The 24,238-nt window shown below is 38.7% G+C and overlaps 1 protein-coding gene across 3 annotated transcripts in view; it reads left to right on the forward strand.

The window, feature by feature from the left end:
* LOC5569395 (homeobox protein cut) overlaps window positions 1–24,238 on the forward strand; it is a 564,153-nt gene that overhangs the window by 306,967 nt on the left and 232,948 nt on the right. For all 3 annotated transcript variants that reach the window (XM_021852179.1, XM_021852180.1, XM_021852181.1), the window contains exon 2: window positions 16,523–17,179. In XM_021852179.1, coding sequence (XP_021707871.1) covers window positions 16,523–17,179 — 657 coding nt within the window. The remainder of the gene's footprint in view (window positions 1–16,522; window positions 17,180–24,238) is intronic.

Below are 24,238 nucleotides of genomic sequence, written 5' to 3' on the forward strand. Positions count from 1 at the left end.
TTGGCCATAACTCAAAAACGAAAAAAAAGTGCATTCCAAAAATTTCAGTGATTAAAGCTTATAAAATTACCTTCTCGAAAATATTTTTTTGAAAATTTTCCACGAGTTCGGGCATAGTTTTTCCGGCTTTTCTTTACAAATTTTCCCAACGGTGGAAAATTTTGTGGAAAACTTTTTCCAGTTCATATTTTTTTTTGGATTTTTGAGAAAATTTGCTTAAATTTTCATATAAAAACTTTGTTTCTACGATGCTTCGTTCATGAGTTATGATTTTCCAAAGTAAGTAGTGTCAAGGGAAAACAAAAAATTTCCACCTGAGTTTTCCGGAAAAATAGGCGACCCTGAATTTTTCTCAATTTTTTTTTATTCATATATCCATGAGCCCTGCCTATGGAAAAAGTTTCATGAAAATCTGAGACCCTTCGGCCCAATTTGTACGATAATAAAAAAAAATCCCCAGCTATGAAAGTATATTTACCAAGCTGTGTTTCAACAGAAACACCCAATGTTTCAGAAACTATGGTTTCAAATGGCGAAAAAGTTGATGTTTATATGTTTTTATACGTCTTTGAATAATGATAGCAACTCCTCTACATGCTCCATCCAGTAGATCATAACGATAAACAAAAAAGTTTGGATCTCTTTTGAGTTTTGTATCCAGGTTTCAAATATGTTTCAGTAATTACTGCTTTATGCATGTTATTAGCTGTTAGAGAAATAAACAGCTCGTCCTTTTTACAATTCGAATAACGAGCATTCCAATTCAAAATTTAAAGAACATATTTTGATCCATTAGAGAAATGTAATCCAATTAAAATTGTATAAGTAAATTTTACACCAACTTGAACTGCTTCAGCCATAGTGGTGGTTTTCAACATTGCACCAATCATTTGATTCAATTGTTCAGTTAAAAACTCAAAATCATAGGGCATGTCACTAGAAGGAGGTACATTTTCTGTCGAGTTTTCCCATTGATGAAGAGACGGAAAAAAAAGTTACCTGTCGTGGCATAATCAGGGGTATTTCCATTTGATTTGAAGCAATTTGGACAATTACCCACAGAAAAAAAGGAGAGAAACTGAAATTACTTGAGACAACTTTGGTATAGCAGTTATTTCGAGAATTTCCCTCAAAATTAAAAAGATTCGAACTGTTACCCGTTGGAAGAGAGTTAGCTTATGAATGAGCATGAATTTAATTTACCTGACGGGTATGATTATTAAGTTAGCGATTGTCAAATGAAAAATGATTATTGTTAGAGATTCTGCCTGGGGAATTCCAGCTACAAAAAACGATGCCATTCGTCTGCCTGGTTTTGGTATCGTCCTTTACAGGACAGACGTCCTTAGCGTGAGTAGAACCTCCGCAAATCATGCAGTTAGCATCTATACGACATTGTTTGGTACCATGACTCCACTTTTGGCACCGACGGAGCTCTAGCAATTTCTTCAAGGTTCCTGGAAATGTTCCCATGTCACACGGACATCAAACATCACGACCTTTCCAACGAATGCCATATTAGCTATTCAGGTGACTTGAGTTACTTGAGAGACCTTTCAAGACGACCTTGACTGAACGTTCTCAGTTTTGTTATCATAATTAAAAAAAATGTGCTTTTCTCTTCAAGAACTCACAATGATTTGTTCTCCTTAATTAACAATGTTTCTCCGTCTCCGAATTTTTCCAAGGAAATTCTCCTGTATTCACAACAACTAGATGGATTAATCCCTCTTTATCCACAAATGAAAAAAACATCCATAAAAAAAATCGGCAAGTTCGTGGGGATGAATTCCTTTGGCGCGTAACCTGCCTGCTGAGATCTCGTCGCTGCTAATCGCCTGACGATCTTTGGATGCCTGTGTTCACTTGCCCTCTCCATCCGTTTTAGGATCCCTTTGCAAAACTCTTCCAAACCCAAACGATGAACAACGGGCTTCGAGGTTAATTCCACACGGTTTCTGAAATTGAATATCAACCTCCCCCCAACTTCCTCAAAATCCTTGCCTTCATCTGACGGTACGCGTGTAGGAGTTTGAATGGAATTGGGTTTGAATATGTCATCAATATTTTTTATTCTGTTCATTCATGAGTTGAAATGGCGCACTCGGTGTTCGTTTGGTTGGATTGCCCGAAGTGTGGCCGGGTAGGGGGGTAGGAATGCTGATTTCCTTCTTTTCAGAGTATTGTTCACATTCGTTAAGCTGTTGATGACTGTCGTTGCCGTGGCCTACTCTTCGATGTTTCGTCGGAGGGAAAATTTGGAGCGGAAGCTGTCTCCGGCCGAGCCGAGCTGGGAACCGAACCCCGGGAAGGGGCCTGATACCTACATATGTGAATGCGGTGGATACACGCGCAATTGAAAAATTTATTCCAGAAATTGAATTCAATAATGTTCATCTTAAATTACATAATCATAAATCACACACAAAAGTGTATAAGAAACCGATTGTGTGCTCGAGCGAGTGAGCCCTTTTATGGGCTCGTTCGTCGCTCGGTCTCCGGGTTCAGGTTCGGGAGGGAGAAGTTTGAGAAAAGCAGATCATCTTATTATTCAAATGAGCACATTTTTTTCATTGTGTTTGATTCAATGCATTGTGCTGCCGAGCTGGCTGTTGTTGTTGCGCTGCGGAAGAGGAGTAAGTACACACGTTTGAGAGGAGTTCGTCGTCGGTCGTCACAATCGTGGGCCTTCGGGTTGTCATATCTTCACCGAGGAGACGTCTTTTCGCCACTCCGAAGCTGTCCGGACTGACTGACTGTGAGAAATATCGATGGATGACGATGGCTCTCTGCGCCGTTCGTTCGTCTTTATTTGCCATGTCTATTTGAAGTTTTGTGAGCATGAAGGAAGGAAAGTAAGAAAAAAATATGGTAATGATGGGAAAATAATGCTGAAGCGACCGTATTGAGGAGATCGTTTGGATGAATTAATTTTCGGAAATGGATCTATAGACGTGTGGAAGACGTGGCGTTCCCTTTTCGGTATCGATGAAAGAATTGGTCGGACGGAACGATTTTGCATATGAATGCGGTCGCGATGAAAGAATTAGGTTGGTCCGTGAAATCGGATCAACTTTGGCCTGCTGGCATGGCTGAGCTGAATAGATGCGACCCAGGTGGGAATCAAGGTTTGTTGGAATCACGATTCATTAGTTATCCGTCGATTGGCGAAACAAGGATACCACTGGCATCATGAGAATTCCTGTGAACTTTGAAATTCATGTGCCTGTGTGCGATTACGGCCCTGCAAGGTCATCGTCTACAGAGAAGGACACAGATTGTAGTCCGACAAATACAGTTTATCGCTAATAATTTTGGGCGTACAACTTGAAGGCTATCTATTTAAAGGTTCAATGTAATTCTCATATACATAAGTACTACCATTTCCTGAACACTCGGTAAAGAGTGATTAGAAGGTGCATAAAGCGATAGTGAGTAAAATGAGTGTGAATCGATAAAGATTCCAGAGTGAGCCGGTTGTATTAATGATGGGCTTTGCGACATTCAGACTCGGATCAATATTTTTCACTGCTTTCTAAGTTAGCTTAATACCATCAACATTTAAGAGAATTATCAGAAATAATTATTTGAAAGAATTATCAGTTGTTCATCACTTTAACAGATGGATGGGTAAAATATATTATGGAACGAGCTCACCAATACGTCACTAATTTATTTATATTATTTAAAGATATCTTATAGTAAATATATGTTTTTTTGAACATTGCCAAGCTGAGGCATGGATTTCCATATTTTTTGAATGCACATCTGCAGAATCTAAAGCCGCTCAAGTGTTTGTCACACCAGACAAAAAAGCAGCTCTCATCAAAATACTTCCCTTCACCCATTGACAAACGACTTTTTAACACGAACCGGGCAGCTTTTTGGTCAGCGGAAGACCCCAAAGTGGTCTAGTCTCCCCCCGGTCGGTCCGTTAATGCAGTGCAAACAATTATTCGGATAATTAATGGTGCAATTATTTGCTTAATACACACACCCCGAATCACTCTCTCTCATACGAAACGACGTTTTCCATTCAGTGGCGACCACACCGACCGGAATTGGTGCAATTTTTTAATTGTTCACCACTTTTCGCCAAATAGTACACGTAATAGGTATATCGGGCCTATAAAAATGTCCGCAAAAGCATTACTCAAAAAATCGGCTTACTCGAAGGCCCACTTCTCGCGTGCGAAATAACGTGTCGTGGTGTGGGTTATCATTTTCCATAACATTTTTCCGAAATGCCACAAAAGTTGTTATTTATTTTAAACGCCGCGGCTGCATCGTCGTTATTACCAGTCAGTGGGATTGTGCTTCGATTCAGTCGAAACCGAGGGAAATCCAAATTTTTCGGTTTCGACCATATATTGGCAGATGATGGTTTCCGCTGTGGATGAGGGTGGTGACGAGGTGAAACGCACTTCGTTTTGTTATTGAAATTGTTATAAACAAAAATAGCGCCAGACCAGATTTGCATTGGGAAAAGTTTTCCGACTGCGAATACAGATTGCTCAAATCGGACTACGGAATGTGTAGGTACACAGAAGCTTCCATTTACGTAATGGAACGGGGATGCGTCAAAGGCGTTTTTGACGGCTTACATTCCTGCACTGAAGTATGCAGTGCGGGAATAGTCATTACGCAACTGAAATGATTCATTACGCAACGCTTTCTAACTACGCAACTGTTTTGAGTTGCGTAATGAATCGTTACACAACATTTTTTTTTCAGAAATTGCAAAATAATGGTGAATGCATTCCGATATAATTTCTGATACCCTCACGTGGTCTTCTACGAAATTGCAAAAAAATGTTGTACGTAACTCGTTGCAGAACTCGATTTTTACAGCACTCGTTATAATTATCCTAATCGGCAAGCCTCGTAGAATAAATTTACAACTCGTGCTGTAAAAATCATCATTCTGTAGAGAAAGTGGCTGACTAAATCTAATTATTTAATCTTATAGTAAATTGAGATTTTAGTGTAATCGGGGTGGTATGCATTATGAAACTGCAATGATCACACCGAAACCGGGGGCAACTTGTTGATGGGGTCACAGGGTGGGAGTGGCACGGGCGAATGAGCGATGGTAATAATTTTCAATTTCAATTCCATTTTTATGTAGCGCAAGTGGGATTGACCATTGGGACGGACGGTGTGTGAGTGATGCTGGTGTTCGGTCAATTTCGGGCGTTGATCTGTATGTTAAATGCATATAAAATAGCAATAAAACATTGATAATTTGCCGTTTTTGGATCCGCGGTTGTGGAAAAGAGTGGGCGTTCAAGAGGGGTGGTCAGCAGCAGTGAGAGCGGATATCCTCTTTAAATTGCTGGTTTGGTTAATAAACAGCCCGCGCGATATGAAAAGAGTCGGTCTGGTTGGGACGGACGGTCTCTGATGGAGATATGTCGTGTGTCGTCGCCTCAAATGCCCGTGGGAGGGAAAGAGACAGAGGCAATTTGACACCAATTGGATTGGATGCAAGTGACAACGAACGGCAGCGAAGTGTACAAGCGAATGGAACGGAGTGAGTTTATTGAGGCAATAATTGCTGATAAATATTATTGTGTCGCACTCATTAAACCGGTCATGCGATTGGTATTGGCAGCTCGACAGTCCGTGTGCCAGACATATGAATTGTATGGGTGGGTGGGTGTCACAATGCACCCGCCCTGAACCGTGGTCTGTTCGATGGGACGATATTGGTATAAGCGCATGCGTTGCGCCGTAATTGTATAGTAGTCGTTACGATTAGTGCGCTGTTTGATGATGATTATGATGATATGGTCAATGGGCATCGGTAGTATAATGTCAACTGTGATGAACGAAAAGTAGCGTTCGTTTTGACGCATTTGATAGTTTGTTGAATGTTTATTTAATTCATAAGCATGTACATAAGCGTAGATGACCGTAACATTCAAAGAACTGTTCGATGATTGAAAAGAAACAGTGAATTTGTACAGAGAACAATATAAATGCCACTAGCTCATCATCGGAAATAGTGGAAATGTTAGACTGTTAATCTACTTCTTTTCTAACATTTTGCTCCAACTGAGACAGAACTTGCTTCTTAGCTTAGAGTTTTTTGTGCACTTCCTCAGTTATGAACAGAAAGCTTTCTTCGCCAATTGATCGTTTTTGCATATGCGTGTGGCATTCACGAAAACACTCCAAGCTAACGGAAGTCGAGAAAATCTCCTAGACGAAAAGAACCTCGAAGCAGAAGTAGAATTGAAGGATCATAGCGATTGTTATATGAAATCATTCGTGTAGGAACATATCGTGTAACTACATGAATTTTGAAAAAGCTATGAAAAACAGAGATATTTGTACATTCGAGCATCCTTGAATGTATTTTGTAAGCTTTTACCCTCTAGCAGTAATGCATCACTGTGTCAATTCTCTGTCCAATCATCGGACGCAAAAACAAACGAAATAATTACATTCCCGTGTCATCGTCGTCGCTGCCAATACGAGTATCCTCTTCTCTCGAGACGTGATTGCAATCTGTCTAAACTGTCAAAGTCGACCCGACATCTTTCCACAGCCGGTCGGTCGGTCGGTGATCATTGTCTACTCAACGACACCTCCACCCAACAAAAAAAACGGAACAAGCTCGTTTCAGTTACAGATACTTACCTCTCTGGCAAAGAGAGAGAGAGAGTTACAAAACATCATCATCTTCTCAACCAGCTGTCGAATGTCCATCATCTCGATCTTTTAGCTCCTCGGTCCGCGCATTTCGTCGCTCTCCGAGCAAACCCAAATTGATTCACTCACGTTACCCGAGGAGAAAGGAATAACTCTCAGCTATCTACGCATTGACCATCGAGTTAAGGCAGCATCGAGCTATGATACCTAAAAGCTTTCTTTGTCAAAGATGCCATTTTCGCAATAGTTTTTCGTTTGGCAAGTACGACGGTAATGTCAAGGAAATTTACATTACGAAAAGATCCTGGACCGATTGGGAATCGAACTCAGACACCTTCAGCATGGCTTTGCTTTGTAGCCGAGGACTCTAAAACATAATCGGACATATGTATTTTAGTGATCCTTTATAAGCGGCAGTAAAATGGAATGACTTGGCAACAGATCAGCAGTGCTGATTTTGCTCGGCGTCGAGAATAATATTGTAACACGGACATGACTTCCTCATTGCTAAAAAGTGTATTTTGCTTCGTTATAGATCTTTGATCTACATATCCAATCTAATAAACAGCCAAAAAAAATCAACAACTAGAAATTGCATTGACAAAAATTCAAAAAAGAAAAATATTTAACTTTTGCCGAAATAATTTCAAGCGGATTACATTACTCCTCAAGAAAGTTCAAAACAAACATAACGCATGTTCGTTTGGCTCACACTTTGACAGCTCTCGCTGTTCGATTGGCTCACACTTTGACAGAAATGTCAGCTCCCGCGAATCTCTCTCATAAAGGATTTCTCATCTATATCAAAATTAACCATGTATTATTAGGGTATTGTAATGCTTGATAACATTATCGATTAGGTGTTTGTAGAATGTGCATGAGATATTATTGGAAACATTTAACCTCTAACGTTGTGTTTTTTTTATTCCTTATTTAGGTGGTTGGTTTAAGAAATGTATTGCTATTCTGCAGCAATTTTCTTCTGCTCGGGTATAGTTACTTTGTGCGCCTCGATGGAAACAAAACCCTGTTGTTTCACCAGAGGCGCTGTGAAAAGCGCCGCCCGTGTCGATCAAAGCAACACGTATCTCACGCAACCATGACAACCGACCAGAGCGCAATCCGACGCAACGCTGCACAGTGGCGGGTTTCCACAGAGAAGTCGTGAAAAACTTAAAAATGTATCCCAATTTCTTGAAAGTTTTACTGTTTGCTTATTTTGGTATAAGAAATAACAAATTTCCGAACTACAGAATTCTGTTCCATTAACCCTTAGAAGCCTGAGACAATCCTTGAATTTTTAAATGGTCACCATTTGGAAACTAGTAGATCAATTAATTTGAAATAAATTTTGAAGTAAATGCGGTTAGTTGGTCTTATAATCTTTGGGTGAGACATCCCTCCTGACCCCTCCCCCTTCGCTAGGTAACGGAAAAAGCGTGGACATGAGGGGTTCAAAATTGGCCTCAAACGGATATCTCAACATCTAAATGAGCTAGAAGGATGTTGTCTTCGGAAAAGTTGTTTAGCAGATCAAAAGCCATCTGGCGGTAGATTTTCTGATTGAGAATTTTTCCGCTAAGTGGCTCTAGTGACAATTGTCTTTATCTTAAAATCCTTAAAAGCTAGATAGTTGGTATCTTCGGCAAAGTTATTCAGCAGATCAAGAACTATCTGGCGGTAAAGAGTCTGATTGGGAATTTGTCCACTATGTGGCGCTAATTGAAATATATCTCCAATCTTCTCTACATCAAGATGCTTACCAGCTAGAAGGTTAGTGTCTTCGGCAAAGCGATTCATCAGATTGAGGGCTTATTATCCGCTATGCTGTGCTAGAATAGTTTTTTAGGGTTAAGGGTATATTATTCAAAATATATGGATAATTGAAAACAATCCACCAGCTTGCTTTATTCTTACGTTGTTGAGAATTTCTCGAGATCCCAGGAATTCCGGGGAAGTGACAATTTTAATTCCCTTTTCCCGGGAAGTCAAAACACGCGTGTTTTCGTCAACGGAGAACTTCTTTTTTTCTTGTTTACACGCGTCTTGCTGGGTAGGTATTTGGGAAAACCCAAGCAAGACGGGACGCCAAGAAGTTTTTCTGTTCGCACTGTGTGAGTGCGAAGAGATATTTGTGTTCAGTCGAGGATGGATTACCAACTGGTGAGTTCGTTTCATGCTTGTGATAAAACATTTTTTTCTTGAAAGCGTAACTTTTGTGTAATATCGAAACAAACTTTGTATGGTTCGTCACTATAAGTGTCGGCATTATGCTTGTTTTATACAATTTCAATATACATATATTTTTATCTTTTTGACATTATAAAAATATCTTTTGAATTGTTCGACATTGTGAATGTTGACGTATTTTTCGAAACTTCAACCATCTCGAGACAAAAATGCACAGTAATACTCATATGTAATTTTCAAACAAACTATGTATGGTTCGTCACTACAAGTGTCGGCATTATTCCTGTTTCATATGATTTAAAATATATTAATAAAAACTTCTTTTGAATTGTTCGACATTATAGATGTTGACGTATTTTTTTAAGTTTTCTACCAAAAACATCTCGAGACAAGAATACAAAACTAGCTTTAAATATAAGTCGTATATTCCCCCCCTTGTCCATGGATCGCATCACCGATCAAAGGTGACTTCCAGATCTTTTCCTCCCTCACTAATAAACACCCTTCCCGTGGTGATTGTGGAGATGCAGAGGTATTCTCGGACTCTAGAAGCAACAAGCATTACATCCTAACATTCCTTCCCCATCCCAACTGACTGTGAGGACTGGGCCGGCGCCGTTATTGATCAATAATATTAGATCTGCTAAAATTGCACTTCGAGAGTAAGCGGAAACTCCCATCCCTTATTCATTTGGATCGTAGTGCAATTCTTACCAGTTCCGATCAATCACGGAGTAGCAACCATTGACATGTACAGTCAGCCTATGCTATGCTATGCTATGCTATGCTATCAAAAGAGGCACTGAATTATGCATACCAAAGAAGATTATGGCCGATCCCAGTCGAACTTTTAGTTGATTCTTTGTGCATCTTCATAAATAGCAACTACGGTATAGCAAGCGCGTCCACGTTCGAAACCATGGGTAGGACAAACGTTGGCAAATATTTTGTGCACAATGAAGCTAAGAACAATTTAACCCTGAACTGAAAATTGAAAGTAACTATATTTAAGGGGCTCAAGTGCAAAGGGGTGTAAGTACCATTTAGTCGGTTTAGAAATGAGTTGAGGAAATTCTACTGTTTCCAAGCGTTATATCGATATTTAAAGAGATTTTTCTGCTCAACACAAAAAAAAGACATCATTCTTAGAAGATTGGCTTGTTTTTTGACTCTCATACAATTTATACAAAAATTGCTGAAAATTAATCAAAGTAGATTTTCTCAAAACTAGGTTCTTATCATTGACAACCCCTTTGATTTTAACCCCTTCATTTTCATGCCAGTTGTTACTACAAGATTGAAGAAGCTTTTCGTCTTCAAATGCCTAATAGCGACAAAATGCCTTAAAAATAGGAAATTGAAGACCAAAAAAATTGAAGAAAAAAAGTAATTGCCAGAAAAAAAAACCCTCAAAGGAACTGAAAAGAGGCCGAAAAAAGACCAAACAAGAACCAAGGGAACATAAATTATGTTATGTTTCATAATAAGAGCCAGGAGAAAAGAATTTGATTCTTTGTAGCATCAAAGCAGACATTTCTCAACGATTTAACACTTTTTTTAAAGAATACCTCGTGACATTACGACAAGAAGTACTGTTCGTTTTTTTCTTGATTTTCTCTAGGAATTCCATCAGGAAACTATTCAGGTATTTGCCCAAAGGTTCTGAAACTGCTCCAGAAATTTTTAAAGAAGTTCATTTAGTGATTATTTCCCAAAAAATTTCTCCAAGAATTTTGTTAAGGATACCTCATGATTTTAACCTGGATTTTCCCAAGGAAAACCCCAAAAATGGAATTTTTTTTTCAAAGATTATTTCAGAAATCGAAATCAAAATCTTCAAGAAGGCTCTAATTCCTCCAAGATTATATCCAGTGATTCATACATCTATTTCCCTGTGACATCCTCTAAGATTCCCTGCCAAAACGTGCTCTATAATTGAATCAATAATTTCTTCAGAACTTCTACGGACTTCCTTCAAAATTGGGTTTATTGGGGATACCTTTTTTGAGATTTTTTTCAATAAGTCTTCAAAGTTTTTTTCGGAATTCTTCCAGGAATGTATCCACGGTAACGACCAGAAAAAAAATCTGAAAAATAAATTCGTGAGGTATTCGTAAGAAAATTCTAGAGTAACCTTTGATAAAACATGGGTAAGTTTTTAAGTCACCTTTTAAGAATAAGGATCTCTGCGATAACTCCTGGACTCCTGAGGAAGTTTAGAAACTTTCCTAGATAATTTTCTAAGACAATCAAAAATATCATTCGAATCTCAGGATAGTATTCCGCAGGATTTCTCGAAAAACATTGGAAAGAATCTCTATAGAAATATGTGTAGGAATGATGGAAAGAATGATTGGAAACATTATTTATTCGTTAAAACTGCTGGAGAAATACGTGCATAAAATGTTGGAAAATTCCTTTAAAAAAATGTTCTAAAAATCCCTCGATGAATTTTGGATTTTTGGGAGGAAACGTGGATGAATTCTTAGTGTAATCCGCATGAACAGCTAGAGGAATTCTTGTAGGGTTTTTGCAAAAAAAAAACTCTTGAGTTATTCAATTTTTCAAACACTTTGGAATGCACCGTTATGGATTTCCTCGAAAGAAATTCTGTAGAAATCTTTTGAAGATCTCCTAGAGAATTTTAATAAAGAAAAAGTGAAAAATATTTGGATAAAATCCTGATAGTTTTGGAAAAAAAAATCAAAGTAATACCCAAGGAAGCTATTGGAGGTAGTAGCTATGGAGATTTTGAAAAATATCACTATGATAATTCCTGAAATTTTTCCTCGGGGAATCAGAGACGAGTTTCTTGAAGAGGCTCGCGAACCTGTAACAGTCTTTGAAGGTTTATTTGTACAATTTTGCATCAGGATTCAATGCTAGCGAAATGGGGAAACTAAGAGGCTTTAGAAACAATGATGGTGAAAATAGATGCTTTAGAGACCATTAAATGGGTCCCTTATAAAATAGAGGCTTTTTAGAGACTCGCGTAAAGATTGAGACCAAGTCTCTAAAAAGAAAAACAGTACCAGTCCTGTCGTTTGGATCATTCTTTGGAACAAATTTTGTTATCATTCATATTAAAAAATATTAATATCTTTTTTATTTATATTTCTACAAATTTGATAAAAATAGACCTGCTAAATAGACTTCTTGCATTTATAATCAGTGAGATTGTTCTAATTTCCTCATCTATTTCTATGTAACAAATGGATATAGAGTAAAACTTCTGTGAATTTATGAATTTTTGTTTTCTTTGCACCGAAGTGACCCAGCTAATCGCAAAGGTTTTCAGATAAACTGAAGATGCTTGAAAATTTTTCATCGCGCAGATACTCTACCAACTATTTTGCTGGAATTTCCTCAGCAAACAATCGTTCCTTGTTTCCTAGGTTTCCTAGTTTCCTAGTTTTGCTCATAGATATTCTCAAAAATTCTTCTCACGAGCCAGAATTTTTCGGGGGTCATGCACAAATCATGTCACACTTTACTAAGCTGGAAAATACCATGAAAAACTTTATCGTGTCTATTGACAAATATATTTATCGTGTCTCTCATCCTCCACAAGAATATGTAAGACGTTGATCGAGTTTGTGTATATTGAACAAATGATAAATAGTTTGATTTATTTGATTAATGCTATTATTTTCTTACATACCTTTGAGACATTACGATTAGAAAGGTTATAAATAAATGCACTATGCGTTTTGGAGAATATCACTACTGAAAATATTCTGGCAAGAAAGGGTACAATTTACATAGTTTTCGGGTTGTCGCGTCAGTCATGGTTCTATTAAGCTAAAGCTTTCGTTATAATGAAGGTACAGCATCATATGAATTTTCTAAGGAAGTATAAGGTAAGATAAAAGTTGATATTTAAAATGATTATAAATCATTCACCCAAGAGTTACACACAAAGTGAAAAATGCAATTCGTACTTATGTATTCTGAAATGTTCCAAGGGCAATCCTTCATTGAAATATCATGAATAACACCATTAAATCACCAATAGTTTCCTCTTTTTCTCATAACAATATGTAGTTAACAAATAAGCCTTCACATGAGATATATGTTTGGATAAAATAGAAAAATTTAAATTTGTGTCAACCTATGACAAAGTAATGTAAAATAAGCATTAGAGTGATGCAAATTTTGAAATTTTAGCTCCCCTTTGCTTAAACGATTTTAATTAAATTTTAAATTTTGTAAATAGCATCCTCCCAAAGTTTGAAGTGGTTCGGAAAAAAATTGACTGTGCACACGTCATTTGAAGTTTATGTGGAGATTTCTATAGAAAACGCCAATTTTTTTGTGTTCAGACCTCTATCTGTTCGTCATAAAATTTTATGAAAAAGTGAGAAAAACCTTCTAATGTGAAATCCTCCCAGCTACAACTTTGCCGAAGACCACTTTTTGAGTGGACCTCAGGATAAAATGTTATTCATCATCATTAAGTGGGTTTGCATATAGCATGCTTCACCAACTATTTGGCAGGCAACAGTGGTTCTCCTGGCGAGAAGAATACATCAAAGTAATCCAGGCTACTATGTTCTACAGCAAAAAAGCAGTGTAGCTCTGAAAGTAGTTGAATGATTTAGACTTTGTTATGAATAATAACAAATTATCCTTACGTCCCATCAAAATAAGGTCTACGGCAAAGTTGTAGCTGGTAAGTTTTCACATGAGATGAGTGTGTTTACTTTTCCATAGATCATTATGACGAGCAGTTAGAGGACTGAACACAAAATGTTTGCCTTTTCCATAGTAATTTCCATATAAACTTCAAATAGCGTATGTACAACCAAGTTTCTTGCAAATCACTTCAAATTTGGGAAAGATCAAAAAGTTCAAATTTTGCATCAGTTTAATAAGCATACCTACCCCTACTCCCATGCCCCTTAGGTCTGGAACTTTGATATAGTCTAAAACGAATTTTTAAATTTGATAAAGGAGCATTCGATACTGAGCATTGTTTGAAAAAAAGAACGAAGTCAGTTAGATATTTTGAACACCTGCGAATTTGTGCATAACGTTTGTGCATTTGTTTTTACGGACGTACTTTATACTGTTGATAGCAGTTTTTTCGTAGAGAAGCTTCAATTACAGCAATTCACTATAGCTTTTTTTATTACAATAATTCAAGTATTTGTAACATTAAAATATTTTGAATATGAATTTTTGCTATGATTTTTTGAGATTTTGTCCGGTTTTCTTCCACTGTGCTGATCTAGTACGGGTGACAGGTAGATCCCGAAAGTGGCGATGCGCGCCAAGATATGTTCTGCCAGATAGAACCACTAGAACAGTGCGGCTCAGTGTTGTGTTTAGTTAGTATGCACCTCTCAAACTCGGGATTAAAATATTAATTACGGCATTAATCACCGCGCGCGGTCGGCCACGGATCTAATTTTGTGTCACCACACAGTGGCACCAGGGCCGGTAGTCAGTCAGTTAGTCAGCTCTGTAGGGTCGACAAAGTGACCAAAAAGATGCTCCCTCCTAGTAGCTACTAGTTGATTGGAATGAGTGAGTCGAGTAAGTGTGTGGTATTTATCTAGCTAATTAGATTATATTTCGCACACGGTCGGATATACACTGGCGACGCTTCAAAAATTGGCAGATCCTCTCTTGGGTTGAGTGAAGTGAAAGAGGGTTACAGGAAGGACTCATTAAAGTGCGACTTGGTCATGGGTGTAGTGAAAATGGAAAATGGGTGGGTGACAACTTAAAAAAAATCTGTTGAGGTTATTATTGCTAAAAGGTTCATTAGTGATTAAGAAGAATACAAATGGAATGATGTTTGTATGTCATGATATGGCTTGATGACGGGTTACCAGCCTTTGAAAATCTTCCATAACTACTACAGGGATTATTCTATAGTTCGACCCAGTAGATTCTCGAGTTTTTCCAGCAATTCTTCCCATGAAATGCCTTTGAGAATTATTCCAGAAATTCAGCCTTGAATTTCTCTCAATTTATCTATAGAATCCGAATCAGCTTTTTTTTAAATACACATTTGAGTTGCTTTATGAATTATTCTAGGAATTGCAGAAAAAACGTATTGTGAATTTTATAAGGATTTCATTCTTGAAAATTTATATACATATGTATTACGGATTTTTCTGCATTGTTCACTGTCTTTTTATTTCCTAATTAATTCATCCAGAGTGTTGCTATTAATAACTCTCTTGGCTCTTAGAAGGATTCCTGAAATAATATATTTTCTTAAAATTTTGCTACGAAATCTATACAAATAGAAATGAAATGGTGGTTGTTTACGGTTCATGCAAAAGGAATGCAGGAGCTATGAGTAAGAATCCTTTTTCCTTGAAATTTGTGAAAGTACTTTTGAATTTATTCGGAAATCCTGGCTACACCCATGAACTTGGCCCCGTAGAATTCCGTCACTTTAACGCGCCGATGTTCGATCTTCAAAGATACGCATTCCGGCTGCCGGTTCGGATCTCTGGATGTCTTCGAGGGGCGATTTGTTTATTTATTTAGATTTAAAAGCTGTTGTATGGTAGGTGATAGGTTGGAAAAAGAACTACTCGAGAGATTTCATATTTATAGTTATTAGTTTCGATTTCCCAGCGAAGAAAAATCCAGGGCAGAGTCGACCAGCGGCAACTGTTTCACATCCGATTGCGATCGGAATTCGAAATCGTTTAAGTTATGAATATCGACCGGGCAGCCGGCGACATCTTGTCAAAATTTTAATGATGTTTTTCTAAGTGGGATCCACGGTGCGATCGGAAAATATTCCGTGAGTCATCAGCGCACCGTGGCGGTCGAGATATTTATTTCAGTCGCAACAGGACGCCGTAAACATGCATTAATGAAGATCAAGATTGCTGCTGTTGATTCGCGATCGATCTAGTGCGCCTTGGATCACTGCAGACAGGTGTGAAGCTGAGTGTGAAGCAACGCTTGCGCCTCAGTGCCGCCATTTTTTTCGTTGACCCCATTACTGTGAGCTGTGACGGTTAAAAACAATTACACTTTTATTGGCCTTTTATTGGTATTTCGGGTGCTGCTCGATAATGGATACTGTGCGAGGTTGAGTACATTAGATCACCCCAGATCATGGCGAACAGCCGCTGGTTAATTAGCTTTGCATGTCTCGTTTTTTTCTCACAGAATGACTCGATGCTAGTTACTTTTGTTTTTTGGGTTATGTTTACTCAAATGGTCGCCGCCGCGCTCACACATATTTCCAATCGTAAAAATTCAATTTAACACGCCAAAATTGAAGGTCACTTGGTCATCAAATCTCGGCCGGGCATTGGATTTACAGGGCTGGTAGCAGCTTTGTTTTTTAGAGATTTCGTCATTATTTTAATGCAAATCTCTAAAACGTCTCTATTTTTGATTGAATGTCTTGGGAGTCTGATCTGAATGTCTGGTCGATTTATTTGAGAATCTTTCTCTAAAAAGTCTCATCTCCTCATACCCTTTTGGTTTCTTTTGTTTTCGTGGTTCCAGTTTTTGGTATCATTTTGGTTTCTATTTGGTCTTTTTTTTTGTCTATATCTGTTTCCTGTCTGGTCTCGTGTTGGCCTCTTTTTCAGGAATAAGATATCCAAAGTTTTTGTTTTTAAGACACTTACTCGCTACCCGCCATGGCTTCATGACTTACTGACGCCATCTTTATCCCATTCTCTATTTGCAGCAAGCCGAAAAGAAGGAGAAACTATCGCCCAACAGTACCACAGCGGCCAGCATGGATGGGTTGCTAAATGCAGCGATTGCCACCACGGCGGCTACGGCCGCAACCACCACAACCAACGTTTCGTCGCCGCTGGCGTCCTCTACGATCATCGAACAGAATGGCGTTACGCCACCGTCCCCATCGACGACGCCCCTTTCCGAAGCCGGCAGCATCAGCGGGAAGCTCAAAATGGCAGATCTGGGCAGCAGTCCTGACAAAGCGCCGCTCGATGGCATCGATGCGCGGCTGGATCTGCTGAAGGACGCCAAATCGTTCATCATGAACAATAACAATATCATCAACAGTAGCAACAACAATAACACTAAAAGTGACAGTTGTAGCAGTAGTATCGGTAACAGGGTCAGCCCCAGCCCGGGCAAGGATGGGGATAATGGTGGTGTGAACAGTAGCAACAATGATCAGGCCAGCAGTAAAGATGGCGTAGTTTCCGATAAGAGCTGTGGTGGTAGCAATGCGCAGATCGGTAACAATAGTCACAATGACAGTAGTGGAAGCAGCGAGGCGAACGAAAGCGGTGAATCGAAGGAGGCTGCAGCGACGGAGAGTCGAACGGAGCCGAAAACGCTAGCGGAGGAACTGTCGGCAAAAGATAAAGAGGTGAGTGGGATGATATTTTATCATCAGGCATTGCAGGATTCGTTTTCAATTCACGATTAAAGCAAGCGAAGAAAAACGTCGCCTCTGTATAGGTCTATGATAGGCAATGTTTCGCAAGTTGTAACGAGTTTGATTAGCGCAAGAGAGCCCTACAAGTAGTACGATAATGAAACCCATTTTTCTCGCTTATTTAGCATTGGGGGTAAGTGTTTTACTTCACTGACATAATAAACAAGCCCCGAACATCCTATCCTCCAGGTTTGGAGATTGTTAATATGGGTTTTATCACGCACTGTTATCCCCTCGATACAATCAGAGCTGTAGCAGTGGACGAAAAACAGGCTTTCATGGTCTGCTGCGGATCATGATTGTTGCAGATACTGTTAATTTTCTCAGAATTTAATGTCTGAGTATAATTATAACTAAAATGCGTAAAATTTGTCATAATGCTACAAACACTTTAAGAATAACATCGGAATTTCTGCCATTACCCTGGTATTTGTGTCTAATTGTGATCCTTCGTCTTCGACAGGAATACAGTCAACTCTTCCTAACTCGTTTCCTAACTAATTTTATATCTAGGAAAAAGAGAACCACATTTCTTTTCGTGACTACTTCGATGATCCATTTAAAAGCAGTTGCACTGATTTTGTGTTCCATAATTCGATACATCCCTATCCCAAACTTGATGGTTCCTTCAATATCGCGTTATGAAGAATTGACCGCATAGAAAATTGGTATCAAAGATTTAAAGAATTGTGAATCTACATCATAAACTTCACTCAATTTCTTCAAGATTTCCAAAAGTAATTCTTCTGGTTTTCTTCGGATTTTGAAAACAGTTTTGTCTTTTTTCGAAAAGTTAGCTATTTAAGGGATTTCGTAGAAATATATTTCCAACTTAAAAAGCTGGGAAAGTTTTTTTTTCTGGATTTATAAGAAAGATTTACCGTTCTCCGATGATGAATTTTCCATATTCTTCATAGAGGTTGCTCCTGTTTTGGAGATGAAATTCGCTGGCTTCCGTTTAGCAACTTTTTGAATTCCAAATAAAGATCCTCATGATTTCGAAAAGGAGATCTTTGGATTCCAGAAAAAAACTTATCTTTTGATTTTGAAATAAATCTTTGAATATCAAAAACGGATCCCTTGGATTCAAAAGCTGGAACCTCCAAAAATAATTATTTTTTTATGGAATTTCTTGAATATTTGTGAACAGTTGAAGATATTAAGGGGATTTTACAGGTTCCGAATTTCAAAGAGTCCTTTTGAAGAAAGACTTGACAGACTGACTCAGATTCAATTTCCGCATTCCGGCGAAAGATTATTTGAATTGAGAAGAGGGCTTCTTCGATTTGGGAAGAGGTTTCACCTTATAGCGGATGGAATCGCTAATTTCAGAAAAGTTATTCTTCAAATTACGAAAAAAGCATCTAAATTCAGTAAAAAACGTTCAGATTTCGAGAAAGGAAATTTGATTTCAAAAGCGGAATCCTCCAGATTTTGAAAGTGATTCATTTTCGTACGGAACTCCATATTCTGGAAGATTCTCTGAAAAAACGTCTTATTTAAGCAATACTTAAAGTTTCAGTATGATTTTAAACATTCCGAAAGAATTTATTTTGGTTTCCACAATTTCCAGATATCGTGATATTTTTCCGAGATTTTGAAGTAATACTCCAGATTGAGCAGATTACAAATGTGTTCCAACTGATAAACAAGTAAAAAATAATTACTTAACATATTCTGGTGAGAGTTTTTCCGAATCAAGCGATGGTTGCTCTAGATTACAACGAAAATTGTTTCATGCTTTGAAATAAATTTCGCCTGATTTCGAATCACTGATTCGCCGGACTACAAAGAATGTTCTCTTGACAGAGATTTCGGGAAAAGTATAGTCAAAATTCCTAAGAAGAAATCTCCGGCTAAGGATAATAGATTCTACAGATTCAGAAGGCCGTCAGATTGTTAAAAAAAGATCCGGATTAGTAGACATTTCACCATTGGCGTAACTAGCATTTTCATCAAGGGGGGGAGAAATATTACAAATATTCCTTCAATGAATCAGACAAAAATTACTCGTGACTTAGCCTAGGGATTTCTGTAGAATTTTTTTTCCAGGATTTGTTTTTGTTTTCCCTTTGGATAATTTTTATTCTTCAAGGAGTTCGTCAAGAATTTCTTCAGGCTATTTTAATCAGTTGATTGGTATAAAGACACAAGGAATGAGTTTATGAGCTTGCCTCTGTAAACTGCTCCAATTATTTTAATATTTCTCTGATTCCACTAAGTATTTTTGTAAGAGTTTAACTAATGATACACTCAATTCCTCAACAGATGCATTCAAATAAGAAGAAGAAGTAAGAAGTTTCACTCAAAATTCATCTGATGATTGATTAAGGGGAATTATAAATGTATTTACAGAATTCTATTTAAGAATTTTCCAAGGCGTTCTCTTGAATATCATCTATCTTTCTTCTTGAGAAATTTTTCAAAATATTTTTTGTTCATTTGTATTAGTTACTTTTTTTGGACTATGCCATAAATTTTCTATAAATTCCATCAAGAATTGTCCTATCGATCTATTTCCTGAGTAATTTCTTTTTAGATCTTTAATTAGATTTACACAATTTTTTTTTTTTTAAAGTTTACTCAGAGACATTCCTGAAAAAACTCCAAAAAAGTTATTTAAGTACATCCTACAGAATTTTTTTATAACTTGACTTCCAGAATACCACAAATGATCGGAGGCCTTCTACAAACTTATTTGAAGAAACTCAAAAGGTTTTTTTCTGAGGAAAATCCTATGATAGTATTCAAACACTATTCTACGCAAATTACAGCCAAATCCTTTATAAATCCCTGAAATTGTGGGTTTCGTGGCCGTGCGGTTAGTGTTACCAAGCATTTGGCCGCATCGTGTCAAAGGGTGTGGGTTCGATTCCCGTTTCAGCCCGGAAAAAATTTCGTTGAGAAAGTTTTTCGACTGTGCCGCTGGGCGTTGCATGCTAGTCCGTTGTCTAGTGTGGTGCTTCCTTCAAAGGGCTAATCGTCCACTGGAAGCATTATTAACGTGTCGGGTCTTTTTTAAATAATTCCTGTAGAAATCCTTCGATGATCTTAGCAGTTTCTTGGGGAATGATCAGAATGATCATAAAAATGAGTTTACTAAAATAAATCAGTGGAATTTCTGGATGAATCTCTAAAGGATTGGTGGAGTGCTAAGGGATATCATCTTTGATTTCTCCAGATATTCTCTCCAGGAATTCTTTCGAGAATTTCCTCCGGAGACTTCCTCAGGAGATCTTCTCCAGGGATTCCTTCGGGGATATCCCCCTAAAACTTCGAGTGGATTTTCAATGGCATTTACTCCGAGGATTTCGTCCTCTGAGATTTTTTTTCCATGAAATTCTCCGGGGGTTTTCCCCAAGAACTCCTCCGGGGATTTTGTTCAGGAATTCTTTCGAGGATTTGTATCCAGGAATTCCTCCGGAGATCTTTTCCAAGAATTCCTTCAGAAATTTCCCCCAGAAAACTTCTCTCCAAGAATTCCTCTGAGGATTTCGTACAGAAATTCTTTCAGGGATTTCCTCCAGTTATTTGCTACGGGGGTTTGGTTGAGCAATTCTTAAAAGGATTTTCTCCACGAATTCCTTCGGGGATGTTTTCTGAGAATTCATCCGGAGTTTTCCTCCAGGAATTTCGCTAGGGATTTACACCAGGAATTTCCCCGGAGATTTTCTCAAAGAGTTCCTCCGGAGATTTCCTGCAAGAGTTCCTGCGGAGATTTTAAAGATTCCTCCGAGGAAATCCTCAAGCATTGCTCCGAGGATTTTCGCCAGGGATTCCTCAGGGGAATTCCAATAGCAATTCCTCCGGGGAATGCGTCCAGGAACTCTCCCAAGAATTTTCTCCAGGAATTCCTCAAGCGATTTCCAACAGTAGTTCTTTCGAGGATTTCGTCTAGGAATTCCTCCGGAAATTTCAGTAGGAAATTCCTTCGGCATTTCGTCCAGCAATTGCTCCGGTAATTTCATGGACTCCTCCAAAAATATCCCCCAAAAACTTCTCCGGGCATTATCTCCAAGAATTCCTCTGGGGAATTCCATTAGTAATACCTCCTGGGATTTCATTCAGGACTCCGCCTGAAATTCATTCGGAGCCACGCCGCGAATGCCTCGAAATTCCTTCGGGATTTTTTTGGAGCTCTTTTTGGAGGTAATCCTTTGAAGCTCCATCGAAAATTACTCAAAAGCCCCAAAATTCATCCAATGTTTCTCCCAAAAGTTTTCCAGAGTTCCTCCAGGAATTCCATCGTACTTCCTTCAGGAATTCCTCTGCGAGTTGCTCCGAAAATTCCACTGGCAGCTCCACCAGGAATTCTACCGGAGCTCGTCCAGGAATCCTGCCAGGTATTCCTCCGGGAATGCTCCTAGGAAATTTTCAGGATCCCCCCGGGAGTTATCCAGGAAATCCACCAGGAGTTCCTCCATAAATCTCTGAATTTCTGAGGATCCCGTTCCCAGGAGTTCGTCGAAAATTCTTATCGGGAATTCCATCAAGAATTCCTAAGTCAGGTGAAGTTGCTCTAACTTGTAAAAAAAAATGGCGCATGAATATCGAGAAACGAAAAAGTTTGAATATTTTTGTGGTAAAAAATAAGCTGTCGATAGAAGGGTTAAGAGAAAGATTTTCATCAATCCTGCTTGTAACTCTACGGATTCCAAATTGGGATACATCGGATTCCAAAGAGTTGTTTTCTCGAGAGTGAGAATCTCTGAGCGAGAGATTCCTAAGAAACACTGTAACCACTCTTAAGATGGGTTTTCCATGCTAGCAAATAATATGTGGAATATTTTATTCAAGAAAAGTAATCTTCAGATTCTAAATAGAGACTCTTTCCATATGGAAAAAAGATAATGCAATGAATAATTGGCTTAATAAATCGTCCAGAATCGGAAAATTCTGAATTTTGATTTTCCACATTTTGAATAAATCGATAAATAAAAATGGATTGGTGTTTGTATGTCACGAGTTGACTTAATGAAGTAACTTTTGAATATTATAGATTTTGCTATCTTATTTCGAAAATGGACCACTCAATCTAAGTAACTGTACCATCTTCACACATAAATCGCACTTTCACCCTCTCACTAGCGGCCCACCAGTTGTCCACTTTCCCACTCACACTTTGTTCGTCATTTTTCCGGGAAGAATATAAAGAAAATCCTTTTGATTAATTTCACCACATTTTTTAATTAAATCCCCTGTTGCAGCGCCAGGGACAAAGTGATTGAGGGTGAGATCAATGCCCAACAATTGCGTAAAAAAACCTGCGACCAAAAACAAGCTTTTGATTTATATTTACTGAAAATAATGGAAAACTTTTCTTCCCCATTGTTATCCCACTCAGATCAGAAGAAAAAGAGTTCCTTTCCGAGGCACCTTTCCTTCCTCGAACGATGAGAAAGGAAGAAAAAAAACACGGCTCAAGCGAGGAAAATGTTTCAAGTAACAATACAATCGCTTTTATATTTTTTATTACGTCATTTATACACAATTCAATGAATTTCGGTTTCCTTCCCCCCGTCGCATAACGTACGCGCGTCAAAAATGCGCTCGCTCCCTCAACTTGTGGCATTTTCCGATTTTTTTTCCTCTCTGTTCACCGCGAGTTTTCTTTCAGCATCGAGGGTAACGAAACAACTTACTTTTCCATTCTGCAAAGTTTTTCCTCGTTTTTTTCCTTCGATGGCATTGTTTGGCGCCAAACCAAACCTTTGATGGGCAATCTTTCGGTTTCCTATCCCCCTTTCAGAGCCGAAACGTCAAATCATCGTCAATGACGAAGTCTCTCCCGCCTTCTATGATTGTCGTGCTCGTAGAGGGCGGACAAGTCGATCGCTTGTTGATTCCCGCTTTCTAGGACGGAATATTCGCACCTTCCTCCGGTTTCCATCGAGGAAGTAGGAAAAAAAACTTCAAAGGACCTCTTCGCCTCGTTGAAAACTTGAAGAATTAGCAAGATACACTCCCAAATCCACTTAGTGACCTTCGCCCTTCCCCATTCCGGTGTCGAAGGCCAACTGACGACGTTCGAAGATGCCCTTTTCAACGACTTTCCCTTGACCCGAGCGAGACAGGACGAGAAACCGGCAACAACAGCTGCTGGTTGTTTACTTAGGGCTGGTCCACTTTGATTTATCATCACTTCCTTCAACTTACTCGGCATCTTTGTTTCGGGACCTGGGAGGGATCAAAGGCATTGGGAAAATTGAAAATCGGCTTGGACCGAAGACTGAGCAGGTCCCTCTCATTTGCATCCGTCGTCTTGCAAGACGACCTCTGGACGCTGCTATCTGTGCAAGGCGTCAGAATAAATATTCCGGACAGGTTCAGGATCACTTTTCAGCTCAATTTTCCAATCACCTCCTGGTGCGGAAATTTAGAAGGAGGGGGAAGGAAAGCGATAAATTGTTCGACCCCTGAAGGTAGGCAAGGTTTGATACGGTGGGGGGTACGAAAGGTTGTCTTTATTGAGCTGAGATTTTTTTTTTGGTTCGGTAAATAAAAGTTTCGACCTGTTGGAAGAAATTGGGGTGTCCTATCCCCCTTCTTCGGCCAGACGTGCAACCACGGGACAATCGTTTTCGCCGAAATCGGTGGCGAAGGAGGATGTTTACACTGATTCCGGTCGCTGTTTGCTCGAAGCTCAGGAAGTCGACCCGAACGAAATCGAAGAAGGAACAAAAAGGATTTTATTGTTATTGGTTTATGCCACACTCTTTCTTTCCCCACGCGCACGTCGGGGATAGGAAAGTGGAAAAGTTTCCACTTGATTTGTTGACGGAGGAATTTTCACACCAACACCACCGTCAAGACGAGAAAAAAAGAAGAGGAAAAGTAAATAAACAGTATCAAATTTCCTGAACGAAAGGGCGAAAGCTGAGCCAAACCATCGGAAGAGTGCGAAAAGGGCGCCAAGAGGGGGATAGGTACTTCGAATTTGAGCCACTGATAGGTGATTATCTTGTTTACAACGGTTGGAACGTGATCGAA

Source organism: Aedes aegypti, chromosome 3 (genome assembly GCF_002204515.2).
Source record: "Aedes aegypti strain LVP_AGWG chromosome 3, AaegL5.0 Primary Assembly, whole genome shotgun sequence".
Taxonomy (NCBI): domain Eukaryota; kingdom Metazoa; phylum Arthropoda; class Insecta; order Diptera; family Culicidae; genus Aedes; species Aedes aegypti.